The 20,281-nt window shown below is 42.4% G+C and overlaps 1 protein-coding gene across 1 annotated transcript; it reads left to right on the forward strand.

Annotated features, from left to right (window-relative positions):
- Positions 1–1,710: 1,710 nt before the first annotated feature.
- Positions 1,711–20,278, forward strand: mmd2a (monocyte to macrophage differentiation-associated 2a). The gene is made up of 8 exons (XM_026165528.1): positions 1,711–2,432; positions 5,840–5,921; positions 8,434–8,594; positions 13,122–13,196; positions 13,289–13,390; positions 13,580–13,649; positions 16,247–16,443; positions 18,442–20,278. Exons 1-8 carry the CDS (start codon positions 2,404–2,406, stop codon positions 18,545–18,547), a joined length of 822 nt encoding a protein of 273 aa, XP_026021313.1. The 5' UTR covers positions 1,711–2,403; the 3' UTR covers positions 18,548–20,278.
- The last annotated feature ends 3 nt before the right edge of the window (positions 20,279–20,281 follow it).

Here is a 20,281-nt window from a genome sequence, read left to right on the forward strand (position 1 = left end):
GTGTGTGTGTGTGTGTGTGTGTGGGGGGGGGGGGGGGGGGGGGGGGAGGAGGTAAATGTATAACACATTTCTCTCGCAGTTTGGGTATCTGTGCATTTGCATAATGGGTCTGTGCTGTCTCTCACATCTGCAGCACGGTGCCAAAAAGGGCTTCTGCTGGCCACTTTTACTGTTGGATAATATTTAATTTTCCATTCAGTGGAGCATATGTGTTTGAAAGGAAGAATAGGGGTGGTGGGGTTGTGTGTATGTGTGTGTTTATGTGTGTGTGTGTGTGTGTGTGTGTGTGGGGGGGGGGGGGGGGGGTGTCTGTAAAATGCCAGGCACATAAATGAACTGTAGAGCCAGCAGTCAGCAGTGTATACTTTCCTGTTATACACAACATTTGTGTATTTTATGGGCACAGAAGAAAACATTGCTACAGGGAAGGACTGCATAAATTAAAACACTGTTAGTCCAAGTCCTAGCAGCCTTCTTCTTTACTTTAAATACACTTGCTGGCCACTTTATTGGGCACATCTGTAATAATCTAGTAATCTAATAATTTTATCAGCCAATCAAATGGTTTGCAACTTACTGCCCGTATTCATGTAAACATGGTCAAGATGATTTACTGAAACGGAGCATCAGCATGGGGAAGAAAGGTGATTTAAATGGTTGTTGGTGCCAGATGGGCTGGTAAAAAAAATGCCTTGTTGATGCTAGAAGTCAGAGGATAATGACCAAATGGCTTTTCACTGTTAGGAAGGTAACAGTAACTCAAATAACCACTTGTTACAATCAAAGTATGCAGAAGAGCATCTCTGAATGCACAACATGCTAAGCATTGAAGCAGATGGGCTACAGCAGCAGCAGAAAACCACATCGGGTGCCAGTCATGTCAGCTAAGAACAGGAAACTGAGGCTATAATTTACGCAAGCTAGCCAAAATAGAATAACAGAAGAATGGTCTGATGAGACTCGATTTCTGCTTCGAGATCATAAAATCGCATAAAAAACATGGAAGTGTGGATCCATTCTGGCTTGTATCAGCAGTTCAGGCAGCTGTTAGAGGTGTAATAGTGTGGGGGATATTTTCTTGTCACACTTTAAGGCCCTTGGTACCAACTGAGCAGCGTTGGCTCATTAGCCTGAATGAGTTTTGTTGCTGACCAAGTTCATCTCTTTATGACCACAGTAGTTAAGACACCTTAATCATTTCAAACTTGAACACGACAACAAATCCTCTTTAGTTTGGAAACTATTGCACAAAGAATTCAAACGGCTATAACTTTAGCTTATAAAGTGGCCAGTGGTGTAAATATCAAAAATCTAATAAATAAAATAATTCCAGTGGCTCCAAACCTTGAGGTCACTTCTTATTTGGAACATAAGCGAATAGCCAATAGAGAAATTTCTTTCTTTCTTACTATTTTGTTTTTCCAATCTTTTGCGAAATTTCTGCATATCTGTCCTTCCCTGTTCCTGGACTTTATCTAAATGAAACGTCAGAGGAAGGGGATTCCCTGGAACAACACAATAGCACAACAGAGTGATGTAAAACTACTTTCCCGAGAAGAATGTTGAGAGAATCCCATTGAATACTTTAAAACTACAAGTTGTGTTATCTCAGCTGGTCACAGTTTTATTATATGAATCTCTTGAAGTATTTGAAGTTATTAAGAAGTCACTCAAACCCCCAAACAGCTACTTTAAAGCACAGTGGAAAGAAATTAGAGCAATGGAAACAGTAAAGGAAATAAATAACAAACAAACTAGGTAACAGAGGTAAATGTCTGTCCAGGATGTGTTTGGCATCATTTTCATTGCAACAGCGCTCGCTCCAGTCTCTTGAGTTCAGTTGACTCATTTGGTCAGGTTTTGTTATCACCTTTGTGCCTCCCTTCCTGTCTTGTTTCAGTCCGGGTTTGTGTTTCAGAAGCGACCTGTTCACATGTCACACTTGCAAGTCACAGCAGAGGGTGTCGGTGCTTTGTGGTGAGGGGTTTGCCTTTCGTTGGTGAAGTTAGCAGCAGCCAGGAGAGCGAAAGGGGAGGGGAGAAGAGGGCAGGGGAGGGGTTACGAGCCCAGTCCCGCGGAACATCCTGCGACCACATCTGAGAGAGTCGGAACGAAGCTCGGCAAGGTCCCCTCACCGCCAACTTCTCTTGCTGCGCGCCGATCGTCGCTTTCGTGCCCAGTCGTTTAAACCCCGGAGCAAGCGCGGGCCGGTTGTCCTGGTACCCGCTCTGCGAGTCGCAGGCTCTCCTGGACTTATGTTTTTATCTCTGGACGCGCGGTGGTGGGACATCCGGAATGGGGAATCCGTAGGAGAAGACTGCGCTGGCTGGTTTTACTGTTTGCGATAAAAAACAAGAGAACGCAGGCGCGCAGACGCGCTGGCCCGCATAGCCTACGCACGAGATGGACTTCAAGAAAACAAAATTTGGAAAGTAAGTTGAATTCCCAGGAAAATAAGAAAAAAAGTTTGAGCGTTGTTATCTAGCAGCATGTTTTTGTTTTCGTTTGTGACAGATCCTGTGCATCCATGCGTACTGACGCGCCGGCACGTGCGCGATCAGAGGGATATGTTATAGATTAGTTTGTGTGAAAAAGCCAGAGAGAGGGAGGGGGGGGGGGGGGGGTGCAGAGCAGCTATCTTTATTAAAAATATAAGAAGATTTTTTTTAATCTTACTGCGGTGATCGATCCCTTTGATGTATAAGTCGCTTTGTGGTATCTGTGCAATCCATCGGGCTTTCCTTGGGAAGTTGAAAATAGTTCAGTGTCAGTTAACTTTAGACAGAACCGGTCTGTCTGTGTGTGTGTGTGAGTGTGTGTGTGTGTGTGTGTGTGTGTGTGTGTGTGTGTGTGTGTGTGTGTGTGAGAGAGAGAGAGAGAGAGAGAGAGAAAGTGATCTGGGGACGTCGGTAATCATGAGAACCAGAGTCCCAGAGGAGATTAACTTGATCTTTGCTGTAAAAGGAATAGCCTTGAAGTCACAAATATTGGATACACACACGCACACACAATCTGTGGGGGGTTTATTCGTTTTACTGCATTCCTTAGCTCCTTACCCTAGCCATCACAGTTGAATGCCAGCATTCCCATAATTCTGGCCTTTACCCTAAATCCAAGTCTTGGCCTTGAAAAAAACCCAGCGTGATCTAACTAAACTAGCTTGTGTTGGTACAGTCAGGTCAAAGTCCCCACTGGGCTTGATAATGTATGGAATGTGCTGTAATGCTCAGTGAGATGAAAACAGGGGTGCCACATGCATGCACGTAACTGTGCCGTGACACATCTGCCGGAGAGGAAGAGGTGAGCGCACGGAGAGGGAGACTCTCAATAGAAAAAAGGGATGCTGATACAATAATGCCCTGTCTGATCAGCCTTTGAATTTCCATCCCTCTATTTCACTTCATTACTCACACACACACACAAAGCCCTCCTGTCATAACTGATTAGAACACATCAGAGTACCACACTGAGCCACAGTACAGCAACAGTGCTCAGAAAAATACTGCTCCCTTGTTCTGTTGCTTGGCAGAGCCTAAAGGGACACCGGACAAAGAAACGAGGAAAGGCAGTCACAGAGCGATCTAATGTTATCTTGCTAAATGCTGTTTTTGCTTTTTATTACACGTTTATTACAAGTTTAATGTGTCCAGAATTGTTTTTTTTAAATTTTGCAGTAGGAAAACATTTAATAAAAGCACAAGAAGATGGAAGGGATGAGTCCTGGTGTGTGTGGGAGACAAATGGAGGTTGTTTGTAAATGATAGAGCCCTGATGACACCAGCCAGACCAACAACAACCCCCCGAAAAAGCACCAACTTTCCTGTTATGAGGGAATACATTCATATTTATGCATATTTATGTTTTAATTTTAGTCTAATTAGTCTGTTAGTCTAATCTCAAACAGTTATGGAAACCTAGAAATGTATCTGTTCATGCTTTTTCATCCTTCAGGGTTAGCTGGGTCCTCGCTCTCGTATTTTGGTAAAAACTATAAAGGCACAGATGCTGATCTGTTATTAAATTCTGCTATCAGCCACTGGCTTAGCTTCTGTGTCAGCAGACTCGTGCTCTGTAGATTAGTTTGACAGGGAGGGAAACCCGAAGTCTTCCTGCGTGCGAACACAAGTCGGCCCACACGGACCTGATGTCAGGGCGAACTGGCAAAGTGTAGTTTTAGCACGTTGCCTTGGTGTGAACGTAGATGACGGGGAAGCCGTTTTTAAGTGCAAAGAGGTGAAAAGGGGTTAAGAAGTCCACGCTCCAAAACCAGAGGGAGCTCGTTCCCCGCATGTGGGCACAAATTGAGGAAATGCTTTTTGTCTGGGAAAAAGCGATCAGGCAGGAATAATGAAATAGAGGGAGAAGCTGGAGAAGTTAGTCCTGGAACAAGCATCAGGTTCTTTCACAGCTTTGAGGGCATGAGGACAGATATCACCTGAAGGAGAATGTGAAGGAAACAGCAAATATTAACTCAAAATCTACAAAGAAACAAAAAATGAGAGGATGAGCAGGTCATAGCGAGGCTGATTGCCAACGTGTTGCCATCAGTTAATGAGCACAACTCAAGCAGACTTGACTCAGCTGGCTTCCAGCCACTGACAAAGTTACATTTGGAGGATGAAATTTGAAGTTAATTAAAGGTGATAAATACCAATGCATGCTGTTACAATACTCAGCATAATGACAATAAAATCCTAACATGAGTTAGAAATATTGTGATAAAAGTATCCTCTGCCCTCTATTCCCCAAACAGTGAAGTTTTACTGCTTTACTTACCTCTCCACAAAGCTGCGGCGTTCACTGACACCAAAAATACAAAACAAAAAACCCCCCCTGCTGTCATCTTGGCATTGGTCAATAAAAATGAGCACACAGTTTGTGCATTTTAAAATCTGATATTTTTTGAATTTGAAAGGAAGTCACAGTGGTTTCCTTTCTCCCACGAGCTGCATTTTGCCAAAGATACTTTCTTTTTCATAGTCACGTGACTTTCAAAGGGTTCCTTATCTGTGATATCTGTGAAGCGTCAGAGGTTTGGATTCAGAAAGTGTTTTTCTCCCTCTGATGTCTGGTCAGAGTTCACGTAGCCTCGTATTTGGTAGACATTTAGGTGACTAGTGTGTGAAGTCGTAGTGCATAAGCTTAAGCAGCCACGTTACCTTCCCTTATCTGCTCTCCTTCTTCTGCTTTACTTCCTCCCGACTTACTCTTTCCATTCATCTTTTATAACAACGCAAAGACGAGGCACGTGATGGTGAGTGCGCGGCCTAAATGTGTAATCAAATAACACAGCTGACCAACAGCGACGCACCTGTGGCCCTGCATGAGAGGCTTCTTTTAAACCAGTGTGTGCGTGTCCGTGTGTGCGTGTGTTCATCCTGATGTAAAACAATGTGATTTCGTAACATCTCCAGATGTGTTTTTTCCCTTTAAGCTGGGATTGAGAGGTTTACTGCTGATTACGTAAATACAACACACACACACACCTACGCATATACACACACCCGCACACACACGTAGCAACTTTCTCATGGCGAATAATGCAATGCGGTTAATAGTTAATGGCCAGTGGTGTCCCTTTGTGGTGGTAACAATGAAGCACTCTAAAATGCAGACAGTGTGATGAGGATTAGAGAGCTGCAAATCCTTTCACAATGACCATCTCACACACACACACACACACACACACACACACACACACACACACACACACACACACACACACACACACACACACACACACACACACAAGAACAAGAAGTAAGGCCTCCAGATCTCCTTTCATTATCTAAACACATACTTTCGCCTCTCCGTCTTCCCCCTCTCGGCCCTCTCTCAGGTTCATGAACTGCAGGGTGCCAGCCAGCAAGAGATACCAGCCCACTGAATATGAACACGTTGCAAACTGTGCCACACATGCGGTAAGTCTAAACAAATACGTACGTAGAGCAAACAAACAACACACAATACATGTACACAAAGAAATACACGTGTCGCTGCTGTGTTAGCTCAGAGGATCCTCTAAAAAAACGATGAGGAGGATTGTGAAGAATGAGGCACGGTGATGTGTGATGGAAGCATTGGGCTGTAATCTCTGAGTCAGCCTGTAGTTTCCTGTAATCTGCCGTAATCCCAGTGTGTCCCTATGGAAGACTACGACTGCCAAAATCAAAAATTAAATAGACATGAAGTGTAAAATAGTGACTTTCACCTCCCATTCTTTACTTTTCTGTTTCATTTACAAAATATTCCTCAATGTATAAATAATAAAATAGCTAATTAAAACTGATAATTATGTAAAACTACAATAGTTTTTAATCAATGCTAATTCATGCTACAATATTTTGTAGCATTAATGATGAATCATAGATACAGAAGATCTAATACGCCTCTAAATCTCTCATGGCAGTTAAAATACGTTCAAACGTGTACACAGTGAATATAGATGTAATGTCGCCGTTTGGTGCTCAGTTGAAATGTCAAATGTGCAAATATATGTAGTATTTGTACAAAATATTTGTATACACCATATAGATGTTCGCACTCAGTCCCAGAGGGAATATTTATGAAAAGTTTCATCAACATTGGTCCACTTGTCTAGGAGGAGATAGGGAACATACAAATATAGATCCATACGCTACGATCACTATAGTATGATATACATCGTTACTGCTTCCATAGGAATTAAGAAGGTCAGTAGCAGCCAACTGCTTCAAATCAAATGCACTGGATTAACTGCTCAGTGGGGTTCCCACCTGTATAAAAGCAGAACTTTTGGCAGTTTGCTCGTCAGGAGTTCGCAGGCATGTTAACACAATGCCACAGTCTTACCAGGTGTGGACGTGCCAGCAAACTCGTGCCAAGGTCAGACCGTGCACTGCTCAGAGAAACTGTAAAATACCCCAAAACCGACATCTGGGATTCCACAGGCCTCAGTCAGCATGTTATGACAGCACAATTAGAAGAAAAGACTCAGCAAGTATGGCTTGTTTTGAATGGTTACCTGGGAAGTTGCATCTGATTGAACCAGATTGCTTCTGAAACAAAGTGGAGATGTGAGACCATAATGCAGCCGCATACCTGGGCACCTTGCAGTCACTGAGTCGACCATGACAATGGCAAACTCTCTGACGGCCAAAACTGGGTCATGTGACAGGACAGTGATGCCAAACACAGTCTACACAGTCTGAAAAAGAAAAGACGATTCAGTCAATGTTCAGACCCCAGCCCGACTGAAAAGCTGTGGCGTTACCTTAACAGAGCTGTGCATTAACAAATACCCACAAAACTCAATGAGCCGAATCGTCGTAAAGAAGAGTGGGTGGAAATTAATCTGGGATGATGTGAGAGACTGTTAAAGTCAAAAATGAGTCATAGTCATTTATATATGACATAGCCTGATATATTTAGATATGATTTTGGCAGCTTGTGTCCTCCATATGCATCTTCTCAGTGAGAGTGAATGATACAAGCAGCGAGAGGAGACACTACAGCTCTAATGGCCGTAAAGCTTTAAACAGGATGTTCTATAGCCATTTGTGTTCATGATGTATGTTTTGATCATCCCCTCTCCTGCCACAAAGCCCATTAGCATGTGAGTCGGTGTATCTCGTAAACATACAAACAAAATGTCCTACTTCTGTTACCAAAAAAAGTTCAGTTTTCATCAGTCATTAACACTTATAAAGGATCCAAGTGGACTTTTAGTGAAATCGTGGTTAATATTTTCTTTATATCCCACTTTTGTCCCCTGGTTGTTCACAGAATAACATCAAATACAAAATCCGTAAATATAGTTCATGACCTTTTTGGGAAATATACTTACGTGCTTTATTATTATTATTATTATTATTACTATTATTATTATTATTATTATTATTATTATTATTATTACTATTATTATTATTATTATTTCTTGCTGGGAGTTTGATGAGAAAACACGACGCCACAATGAGTGGAAATAAAGCGGAAATTTTATTGGCTCTGCTCAAAGGTAATAAACTCCTCGTGGATTTATGGGGGAGTTATACGCTGGTATAATAACCACGGAGTTATTAAGTCTGGCAAATAAATAATCCCACACATGAAAGCACAATGTGTTATTTTTCAAAGGTGTTAATCAGCGTTGTTTTGGACAGAGCCAGACTTTCTGCTAAGCAAAACTTTACTAGAGCTCAAGAGTGCTATCAAAAAGTGATTTCTCCTGGGCTCAGAGGAAGAGAAATGTGAAAAGTTTCATTTTTAGGAAGAGTAAAAAATGCAATTTTTCATGACGGCGGTAAAGAAAGTTAATTGTGTAAGGGGATGGAGCTCTGGGTACATTTATTTATTTATTTACCTGTTTGGAACTTGATTAGCATTATGAACATGAGTGTGAATGAACTGCACATATTAAAGTCTGACATGATTATTGGATATTTGAATCTTTTCCAGTTGTGGATTCTTCCCAGTATGGTCGGTGGGTCCGTCCTCTACTTTCTCTCCGTGGACCGATGGCATCGTGTCGCTGCCTGGCTCTATGGGAGCGGCCTCACCGGCTTATTCATCACCTCAACTCTTTTCCATACTGCTGCCTGGAAAATCAGCCACCTCAGGTGTGTGTTTGTGTGTGTGTTGGGGGGAGGAAGTGCTGATAGGGATTTGGCAGATGTGCCATCGTGTACTTATGAGCTGCTCCGGTAGGTTTACGACACAGTTAGATGAACACTTTGTTTGTTGCAACCCAAAGGTTTTACAAAAACCAGACGAGGAACAATAATCAAGAAATTTCATGTCACTTTGGCTCACAAAAATGTGTTTTTGGTGAGTTTTTTGTTGTCAAAGTGTCCAAAACAGAAGATATTTGTGATACTGAGGTATGACAAGCAAATTTTATTTTGGCTAACAGCTTTTCCAAAACAACAACAACCAAAAAGTCCCACAAAGGAGAAAAAAAAGATTGTTATGGAATGGAGAGACAGGTTATTGATGGAAAAGATGGCAACTGAAGCGTTGCTTATGCACTTTTTATCTACTTCCAGGGGCAGTAGTCTCGCTTCTTTATATTTTGCTAGGAAAATGGGAACAAGGGGCCATGATTTATTGAAACATGCACAAAGATACTTGGAAATGCAGTTTATGAGCCAAAATTGGGTTTTGTTTAATTCTAACAAGCTTGAAAGTCAATATTTGGCATGACCACCTTTATTCTTTAACAGAGCCTGAACTCTTTTAGGCAGCTTTCTCAACATTTCTTTAAATTGTCTTTAGGAATACAGAGCTCTCAAAATTTCAAAATCCCTGGTAGCCCTTCGGGCAGGGACTCTTCAGTTTTTGGTAGCCCAAAATAAATTTAAGTAGCCCGAATAAAAAAGAGAGCAATTTTTTGATTGATGTTTTGTTTCCTTTACAATATTATACATTAAAGTATAATATTGTAAAGGAAACAAAACATTAATCAAAAAATTGTTGAAAAACAAATTACAACATTGTATAAAAATTACAATCATCAACTCAAATACTTGGTTCTAATTGAACAGAAATTTCTATGAACTTGTAAGAACTGTGTAGGACATGAATCAGTCTGTGTCAGATCCTGAATTTGAAATTTCCACTGAAGTCACGGGTAAGAGACAAGTGGAACCAAGATCTAGGCCATTTGCTTTTTAAAGTTTGCAAAGACTGCTACATTTTGCCAGTGGTAGTTCACTCTTTGCAACATAGTACGCTGTTCTAAACAGATTTTTCAGGTTTATTTTTAGTATGTTATTTGCAATTGGTGTTTGTTCTGGGAAAGATATTGCAGACTGAGCAATAATACGTTTCTTGCATTTCTCATGGGTTCTAATGGGGGCCTTTCTTAAAATAACTGGTCCCAGTAACAAAGGCGCTTATCGACTCAGAAATCGAGAGAAAACCAACAACACACCCGGCAGAACATTATGTTATTTACACGGGTGCACATAAGTGGTCCGCATGTGCGCATTCGCTGTCAAAATAAAGCGCACCAGATAAGAAGTTGCAACGCGCGTTTGCGTCCATATAAATAAGCACTGTTTTTGTCCGCTAGAGTGGGATTTTCACGGCACATTCTGCACCACATCTCTGTGCGTTCATCATTTGTTTGAAGCCAGCTCACCTCCTGCAACCACTTTTCCGAGAATACGCGCTTCTTTTGTGGTTCGGACTCCTTCTGACATTTGTCTGGAGGTGGAGGAACACCAAAGTAATTGCTTAAAGGAGCTTCTTCGACATCTTTAAGAGTTCTAAACAAATGTCTGTCCTCCTCCAGAAAATCTTATGTATGCAAACACGCGTTGCAACTTCATATCTTGTGCGCATTTTTTTTTTATTTTGACAGCGAATGCGCACCTGCGGACCACTTATGTGCAGCCCTGGTTATATAGCTCGTCATATTGCAGCCACAGAAATTCTTTTGTCCATGAAACCATAAAGCTGCACTTTCTTTTTGCCTTATAGTCTGATTTGTCCTAACTTTTCCGTTTTGTGGTAAGCTTTTCTTTGGCTGTCACTTCTTCACCCTGACCTGTCTTATTTGGCTCAGCAGAACTAAAATATATATCCTGCTGCTTTTACACACACACACACATAACGGTCAGCGATTCTCTGCGCGATCAACCTCTCATATGTTTAAGCTTGCTGCGGGAGATTTCACTTGTCATGTTTGCATAGTAAGCTAACGATTGATAAGACGATGTCAGAGGAATTGGTGCGCAAATTATCATCACTCACAGATCAGTGCTGTCGCTCTCTATACACAGTTCGAGCAATTGCAAAGTGAAAGCAAAAAACAAGAGCAAATTCAAACGTGATTTCAATATGTCACATATTGACAGTGGCTCACCGATGCCAATGACATAATTACCCAGCTACATTTCTGAAAGAATGCAAAAGCATTGACATTGTAGCGGGTCAGGGCTGTTCGGGGTTCTGTTTGTACAGTTACGTTTTGTGTATGTTGCCATGGTGATGGGTGATGCCCTCTCGCTGCGACGGTGTGTCCTTCCGGGGTCAGAGGGCGCCCTGTGCGGTGTTGTTATTGCTGTGCGGTTGCCGCGCTGAGCAGTTAGCTAGCGGCAGTGTTCTTCTGCAGATGTCAATAAACGGCTGTGCTCCCTGGCTAGCTCACGGGAAGCAAGACCAAACGACACCTCCATCTCCTCCTTGTCTGAGCTCGCCACAATATATTTTTCCTTCCTACAATAGCCCGACGGGCAGGGCAGAGAGATTTTGGTAGCCCGACTGGAAAAATCGCTAGCCCCGGGACGTCGGGCTAGCGATTTTGCAAGCCCTGGAATAGTTCTCCAGGCTTTGTGAAAGACATTTAAAGCTCTTCTTTGGATGTTAGCTGCCTCTTGTTCTGTTCTCTGTCAGAATGATCTCAAACAAATTAAGTTGTTGCCAGTCAGATGCTTTTCAGATGGTATTGCATGATGGTTCTTTCCTGTGTTTGTAATTCAAAGAATTGGACAATAACACAATCCTAATCCATAACAGAGCCTCTGCTGTGTTTTACAGATGGCTGTAGACACTCTCTGTTGTACCTCTGTCCTGTCCTTTCCATACATATTAAAATGAATCTGAACCAGAAAAACGTTCAAATTGGGATTAATCACTTCATCTGACCTGTTGTCACTGATTTTCAGTTCTTTTGCAATTTGCCGTACTTCAACCTTTTCTCCCCATTCCCCTTCCTTAATAATAGCTTCTTGACAGCCACACTTCCACTGAGACCATTTCTGATGAGGCTTCAGTGAACAGTAAATAGGATGCATCTCTCAGGTCCCGTGTCAGGTCTTTGCAGGATTATCTCCGACTTCTTGAGGTCATGACTTTCAGATAGAGTTCGTCTGCTGTAGATAGTTTTTAGGCCTGCCACTTCTTCTTTTGTCCTCCACTTGCCCAGTTTACTTAAGTGTTTTAAGGACACACTGCACACCATGCTGATATGGCAAGTTTTCAAAAGAAATGGGAACATGTGTTGACATGTTTTTACTCACAACAAAGTGCCTAAAGATACTATTTAAAATTGGTTCCTTGCTAAGGTGTCTGTTATTTGTGGACACAACACGGCATCATTTCTTGAGTTAGTCACCTTTTTGATCCTTGAACAGTTCACAGGTCAATTTGTTATGTTTCAACAAGAACAGGTATTTTAATGCTGCTATATAAAAATACATTTCCAGGAGATCTAAAATTATTACATGGATTATGCTTATAAAATGTGCTCATGGTTTTGGTTTAACCCTGTAAGATCAAGCCTGCACGAGGGTTGATCTTAGCAGGCCACGTCACCGGGTGACTATTCTTGTATGAAGAACAGCAGATGTTTTTTTTTTGTCCCATTGCTGCAGGTGTATAAAATCAAGCATCTAACCATGCGTTGTAAATAGCTCACCAACTTTACACTAACTGTAACAGGATGCCACCATTGCAAAAAGTCAGTTTGTGAAATTTCCTCCACAATCTACTGCAAGTTATATTATTGCAAAGTGGAACCACTGCAAGGCAGCCACAAAGTGTCACACCAGGTAAAGTTACAGAGCGTGGTCGGCGAGTCCTGATGCCCACAGCACGTAAAAATCATCAGTAACTGCAGTGCTCCAAACATGAGCATTAACGCAAAAAGCATCAAGAGCTGTTTGGGTTAACATTGTAGTGCTGTAATTGTAATGTGTAGGTGATTCAGTTCATTTTGTTATACAGCCCCAGAAACGTGGATGCGTATTAAGAAAAGGTGCATGATTTGTAGGACTCACTTTGACAATTTAAATGTGTTTCTACCCTTTACACAACATTTTCACAGTCCTCCTCTGGTCTTTCAGCCATATTGCTGTCCAAAAAACAAACAACACTTTCCACACTTTGGTGGACAATCATATGACCCCCTATGAATAAGCAGTTGGCGACAGTGGAAAGGAAAAACTTCCTTTTATCAGGAAGAAACCTCCAGGAGAATCAGGCTCAGGAAGGGGCAGCCATCTACCCCAGCTGGTTGGGGGTGCGGGGAGGAAGACAATAAAAATCTTCATACAGCCTGGATCCTTTAAATTTTAGACTTATTATGTTACTCTAACTGAATCTTCACAAATGAGCTCATGCCTCCTCCTCTCTCCGTGTAGGAAGGTGGAGCAGCGCTTCCACATGTGTGACAGAATGGCCATCTACTTCTTCATCGCAGCCTCCTACTCTCCATGGTGGGTCATGTGACTACAGCAAAAAAATAAATAAAATAAAGACCAGAGCGAACACACTGTGACTGTGTAGGTGCGATGTTGTGTTTCCTCAGGTTGATGCTGAGGGAGCTGGGACCCTGGACGTGCCACATGCGCTGGCTCATCTGGGTCATGGCGTGTATAGGATCGGCGTATGTCTGCTTTTTCCATGAGAGGTAACACAGCCTCCGTTTGTACTGTGTGCACTAATTTGACACAGTTAACCTTTAACCTAAAGCCAAACGCCTCCATTCAAGTGTTGACAGAAAACACAAGACTGCTGTTTGGAGCACAAATAATTAGGCAGGAAAATGGAGGTATTGTTATTTTTATTATGACTTCACGGTCCAGTTTTCTACCTGCAGGTACAAGCTGATCGAGTTGCTGGGATACGTGGCCATGGGGGCTGTTCCTGCTTTGGTCATTCTCTCTATGGTAAGTCTACATCACATAGATGAGTCTTTCTCAGCGTCTGCCACTCCCCTTCCCCCCTGCAGACTTCCTTCCACTACCGTTACTATTTAAAGAACCAAACCGCGGCTTTTGTTTGAGTGCCCCATAACCCACAGATGCGTCTAATTGCTGGTAATAGAACTGCTGACTATTTTCCAATGCATAAGTCTTACATTGACTTCCCCTGTTGCACTGAATCACTGATTTCCATTTGATTACGCTCTTGATTTCAACTTATAGAAGCCTGAAATTGTCACTTTGAGGGTAAGACAGTCAACACCTACTGAAGTAGCTGCCACGTTCACTTACAGCCCGAGCCGTTATGGAGTGATTTCTTTTTCATGTCCCCCTGAAGATAAAGGTAGTAACGTAGCTCATTCTCTGGCTCCATAAATCACGCTGTGTTTTAGTTTCATGTCTGAGAAATTGTATTTCTTGACATCTCTTTTATTAAAGGGAAAAGCTGGCATAAATCTTATAGTCATATTTTATAAAAAGGCCTTAAACAATGTGCTCAGAACCTGAATCTGATTCCTTTGGGTTTCTTTTACCCACATGGAGCTCCAGGCCCTTATTTTTCGTAGCACTTCATAGTTATGGTGCAATTTTCTAATGTCTATTTGAAAATTCATGCTCCAGATTTCAGTGCATAAAAACACATGAAGGACAGAAGAAACAGAAATCATTTAGGCCAGGCAGGGCATGACTTGATATACAGTATACTCCCAAAGGTATTCACTCACCCATGCAAATCACTGAATTTAGGTTTTCTAATCACTTTCATGGTCACAGGTGTATAAAACCTGGCATCTAGGCATGCAGACTGCTTCTAAAGATGTCAGGAAGTCAGCGAATTCCAGCATGGTACTGTGATAGTCCAGCCCAGTCATGAAATTTTCTCACTACTAAATATTCCACAATCAGCTGTTAGTGGTATTATAACAAAACGGAAGCGACAGGAAACGACACCAACTCAGGCACAAAGCGGTAGGTCGCACAAATTCCAACATGCACCTCAAAATCACGTGTTATTACAATGTAAGGATAAGTGGTTAGGATAGTCCGTGATACAGCCTGGGCCCTTAATAAGTCACCGTAAGAAACATTTGTTACACCCCGGCCTAGGCAACCGGGGTGCAACGTAGAAAAACAAAGATAAAGAAAATAAAACCACGAAGGCCCTCCACCAAAATCCCAAAACGAAGGTGTCTCAAACGAAAATATTAACAAACCCATTCACAACTATTTACAACAGACTATTTATTTACAACAAACACACCAAACTATTTACAACACGGGGGAGATCGCGACCATGACATACTGAAACACAAGGCTTAAATACATAGAAGGAGCAATCAGGGAATGGACCACAGGAGGGAAACACAGCTGGGGCAAATTAGAACTGACGAGACAGGGAAAATGTAAACTGAACACACCAAGATAACAACAGACCTTCAAAGTAAAACAGGAAACACATGACAGTCACGCAAAAACAAAACACTGACAACACCGAAACGTAACATTTCCCCCTACCCAAAAAAATCAAACATGTAACCCCAAGTGAAATGTTTGATCAAAACCGGATGAAGGCTGGTGGAGGCTGGAGCGGTCCCACGGACCCTCCAGCGAAGACGGATGAAGTCTGGAGCGGTCCCACGGTCCCTAACCCTAACCCGACGGCGGACGGCTGAAGCGGTCCCCGGGCCCGCCAGCGAAGACAGACGGAGGCTGAAGCGGCCCTCGGACCCACCAGCGATTGGATGAGCCCCCATATGTTACACCCCGGCCTAGGCAACCGGGGTGCAACGTAGAAAAACAAAGATAAAGAAAATAAAACCACGAAGGCCCTCCACCAAAATCCCAAAACGAAGGTGTCTCAAACGAAAATATTAACAAACCCATTCACAACTATTTACAACAGACTATTTATTTACAACAAACACACCAAACTATTTACAACACGGGGGAGATCGCGACCATGACATACTGAAACACAAGGCTTAAATACATAGAAGGAGCAATCAGGGAATGGACCACAGGAGGGAAACACAGCTGGGGCAAATTAGAACTGACGAGACAGGGAAAATGTAAGCTGAACACACCAAGATAACAACAGACCTTCAAAGTAAAACAGGAAACACATGACAGTCACGCAAAAACAAAACACTGACAACACCGAAACGTAACACATTGTTGGTCTGATCTTCTAAAATAACCAAAAACTACTCATTACTCAGTATAATTTGTTGCTTCTTTCTTTTAAAGCTTTGTTATCATGCTGTACCTACAGGTAAGGAATTTTAGGTATATAAAGTTACACTCTAACCTGTGAAAAAGTCCTTGGTAAATGTTGGAAAACTACACCAAGTATTGGGCTGTTCGATGAAGTGCTACTCCGTCTTTTATGGAGTGGGCATGTAAAACGGCATTTCTCAAAAATTTGGGAAACCTCTTTTAAATAAGAGTATTTCTTATTTCAGATGAATTCAACCAAAAACTGGATACATCTTTAGCAAACAAATATACAGTTAAATAAAGCATCTTTAAATTAAATACCAGCAAACTTTCCTATGTTCCAGGTGGAGCGCACAGGTGTGTGTGAACTGGCCGTGGGAGGTGTCTTCTATGGAGTAGGCGTGGTCTTCTTTAAGAGCGATGGCCTTGTGCCATTCGCCCATGCGATCTGGCATCTATTTGTGGCCGTTGGAGCAGGCATTCACTATTACGCCATCTGGAGGTACCTGTATTTACCGGGGACACAGCTGCAGACGTCGAGGTGACCGGCTGCATACTGACGTTAAGCGTTTCCATGCCGACAGGCTGAATGACAAAAGTGCATTTCATGTAGTTAGGACATTAGTGTTTTGACTACGGTAAGCTTCACTTACGAAGCTGGGCCACCGGGGACCAATTTTTGTACTGTGTGCTGACTATATAACATCTAGCCTCACTACACCAAATTGACGCTAATTTATAATGTCTAATTCTGCTCTTTTAGATGCAATTAGCGACACTGACACTGGTTTGCGTGCCATGTTGACTGTCTGTAGTGTTTCAGACGAGATCCGAGTGCCAGGCCTGCATTATGAAATCTTCCTTCCTGCTTATCTCCGCCAGTTAGAGGAATAGTTTCTAATTTTGGGAAATGTGTTTATTTTCTATCAGAGGTAGATGAGAAGATTGATAACAATCTATAATGTTTGTGGTAACCACGATACTGTGCACAGACATGTTCAGATCTACAGATTCTACATCGCGCCATCAGAGAGACATTTGATCACGTCAACGATCTGACCCCTCAAAGAGCCCTGATCCCAGACAGACATCATGGAATCAGTTTGGGATCACATGAACAGAAGCAACAGCTTCAGGTTATATTTCACCATGTTTCAAACATCCTCAGTGACGGGCATCCTGAAAAACACGGTTCAAGTGCAATGAAGGAGAACGGGTGCAAATTCAGACCTGAAAATAATGCTCAGTGTTTTGTTACGGCCTGCGGTTGAGCGTTGAGGTTGGACAGCGGTGTGCACTGGTGCGTCACAGCCTGCTCGGAGGTTTGCTTTTGCCTGGGGGGTGTTGGAGGTGTTGCCCCATCACTTGTAAACCCCGCCGAATTATTTAAAGCATTTCATTCCTATTATAAAAAAATAGACATCATCTATTTTGCACAGTGGCACGGCAGTTGCCGCACAGCGAGAAGGTCCTGAGTTCAATTCCACCATCAGGCCGGGGTCTTTCTGTGTGGAGTTTGCATGTTCTCCCCGTGTTTGCGTGGGTTCCCTCGAGGTACTCCGGCTTCCTCCCACTGTCCAAAGACATGCAGCTTGTGGGGATAGGTTAATTGGATAATCCAAATTGCCACTAGGTGTGAATGTGCGAGTGAATGTGAGTGTGAATGGTTGTCTGTCTCTGTGTGTTAGCCCTGTGACAGACAGGCGACCTGTCCAGGTTGTACCCCGCCTCTCGCCCTATGACAGCTGGGATAGGCTCCAGCGCCCCTGAAAAGGAAAAAGCGGAAGTGAATAGATGGATGGATCTTTTGATGGGCTCTTACCGGCAAATATGTAAGCAATCAGGAGATACAACTCCATTGCTACACAAGCACTCACAGTACACTTAGCTTTAAACCCCTGCACACCACTCAGGTTTCTTGACTCATTGTTGCTGATGCTGTTGCACTGACAGACATTTACTTCCTAAAATACACTGTTATAAAAAAAGAAACACATTTTAATCAGATTATAGCATCAAGTCAATTAAACCTCTGGGGCATTGATCTGGTCTCTAGCAGAAGGTGTTTTCAGTCAGTTTCAGCTGCTTTAGTGTTGATGAAAAACAACAGGTGCACTAGAGAGGCAACAATGAGACCCCCACCAAAACAGGAATGGTTTTACAGGTGGAGGCTATTTTTCCCTCCCCATCTTTTTTGATTCTTTTTTTCCACTACTTTTGCGTTTGACTAGGGTCAGTGTCAGACAGTCATGCTGGATATCTGTGCTGATATGAACTGGGTAATGTTTTAACTCATCAGCTGGATCGGCATCTGCTTCTTTGTGTAAGGAGGAACATAATGAGCACTGCCAGAGCCACAAAATGACCCCCTGGAGGCCACCAAACAATTTGAAACAGACTTCATGAGAGTGGCTTGATGGGCCGATGTCCTCTAGTGGACCCTGTGCTCACTGCCTGGAAACATAGAGCCTGATTAATATTTGCTATAGAATACCAGAATTATCAGGTCCACCACTGACACCCTGTGCCTTTCACACAGATTCACCCACGTGACACAGATGAAAAGGCCTGAAGCAGCAGAGGAAAACATTATACTGCCAGTAACATTGTCCAGCATGACTGATTTGGTGGTAGATCAGACATAGTCTGGGGAGCCATATCCTCTACAGGCAACGGCACCATGACTGCCATTTGGTGTTGGGATGAAACCTTTGGACCTCACAGACCCTATAATGGTGCAGTGTGTACTGGGTTCCTCCTGCTGCATGACAATGCCTGGCCTCATGTAGTAAGAGTATGCAGGCAGTTTCTTGGAGGATGAAAGACTTGATACTACTGACTGCCCGCAATTCTCACCAAATCCACCTCTGGGACATCGTGTTTCAGTCCATCCGACGCCACCAGGCTGCACCTCAGATTGTCCAGGAGCTCAGTGATGTCGTGGTCCAGATAAAGATTTCAGGGTATCTTTGAATTCAGCCCTCTGTAGGTTGATCATTTTAATTTCCTTCAAACGATGTGTCATCTTTTGGTTCCTCATTACCCGTTCCATATGGTTTTCTTTCCCACTGAGATATTTTGTGTATTTTAAAGTGTTCCTTTTGTCCACACCAGCTGCTCAACTGTTGGTCACGACTATTCTGGGCATTATTTTACAAGCATGAGGTTACTGGAAAATCAATAAAGAAACCAGAGTATCACTATTTTTATGCCAGACTAGTAAAACTGTAAGAGTCTTATCGATCTTCTCGTCTTTACAAGAATATATATGCACTTTCCCAAAATAATGAAGCTTTACTTACTGGCATATCTGTTACTGAGCATTCCTAAGCTGTTAAACTCCCTACTTTCAGTAATCCAACCACAACTAATGTGCCAAAACTCACTACACAGGAATCCCTTTCTGCTGTTGGTGCTACATCCTTGCTCGGTGGTAAAATATGACAGTCAGGAAGTCGCCCAACAAAGCTGCCATTGACAGGCTTTCAATATTGATTTGGCTGTAAAAGCTGTTACAGATTTTTACCACCTTATGTGACCCCTTGAACATTTATGGACGATCTGAGAACTGTCGACATTGCCTGGGACGAAGCTGAAGCAGTTGCTGCTGACCGACATCGATGGAGATCACTAGCTGCCCGATGCGCCGCTCGGCGTAGGAGGAACTAAGTGCTAAGTAATGTGACCCCTTGAGAGGATCTGCTTTTGACTTCTGTTCATTTTCACAGTACATGCACGACCCCTGGTTTCGTAATTAAACATACTCATCTTTGGCCGACTGAGACCGAATTAAGCAATCTGCAGACAGACTTTAAGGTCACACATGTCTGTGTGACACACTGTAGCCAGACTGTAAATGATCAACCTGATGATAAGAGACGCGAGTAGAACCAGCTACTCGTGTGTGGCTGTGACTCAGCTTTGAGTTTTATTTTTTTTGACTTGTGTTCCAATTTAATTTTCCTAAAACTGTAATTTGATTTAAAAGACAAAGAAGTCCGTCTCATTATGAAAATGTCAAGGTCTAATGCATTTCGTGTCCCGTTCAGGGGAATTTTAATGCCAGTTGTTTTGTCTAAATGGTGCGCTCTTGACTTCTGAGCACTTTTCTATCAACACTGATGTGTAACGTAGAATTTGCTACAGTCCTCTGACTACGACAGAATCAACGTAGCTCGTAAATGCAAATTTCTATTTCCACATTTCAAGATTTTCTTAACTTCTAGTACTTTCATTACTTCTGTTTTAATTCTTGAAAACAGAGCACCTACTCAGGAAATGAGCAATTTTTTAATCTTTTTTTTTTTAATCAGATGATCTATTTTATAAAATGATATTTCTGTCAAATCACTGTAATAAAGAAGAAAAATATTACACTG

Source organism: Astatotilapia calliptera, chromosome 4 (assembly GCF_900246225.1).
Source record: "Astatotilapia calliptera chromosome 4, fAstCal1.2, whole genome shotgun sequence".
In the NCBI taxonomy this organism is placed as follows: Eukaryota; Metazoa; Chordata; class Actinopteri; order Cichliformes; family Cichlidae; genus Astatotilapia; species Astatotilapia calliptera.

Excerpts from the sequence above, each read along its gene's own strand:
- mmd2a (XM_026165528.1), top strand. The coding sequence starts at position 2,404 with ATGGACTTCAAGAAAACAAAATTTGGAAA. Across the intron at positions 13,391-13,579 it reads GTCTGCTTTTTCCATGAGAG|GTACAAGCTGATCGAGTTGC; the intron begins GTAACACAGCCT and ends TTCTACCTGCAG. Across the intron at positions 13,650-16,246 it reads CTTTGGTCATTCTCTCTATG|GTGGAGCGCACAGGTGTGTG; the intron begins GTAAGTCTACAT and ends CCTATGTTCCAG.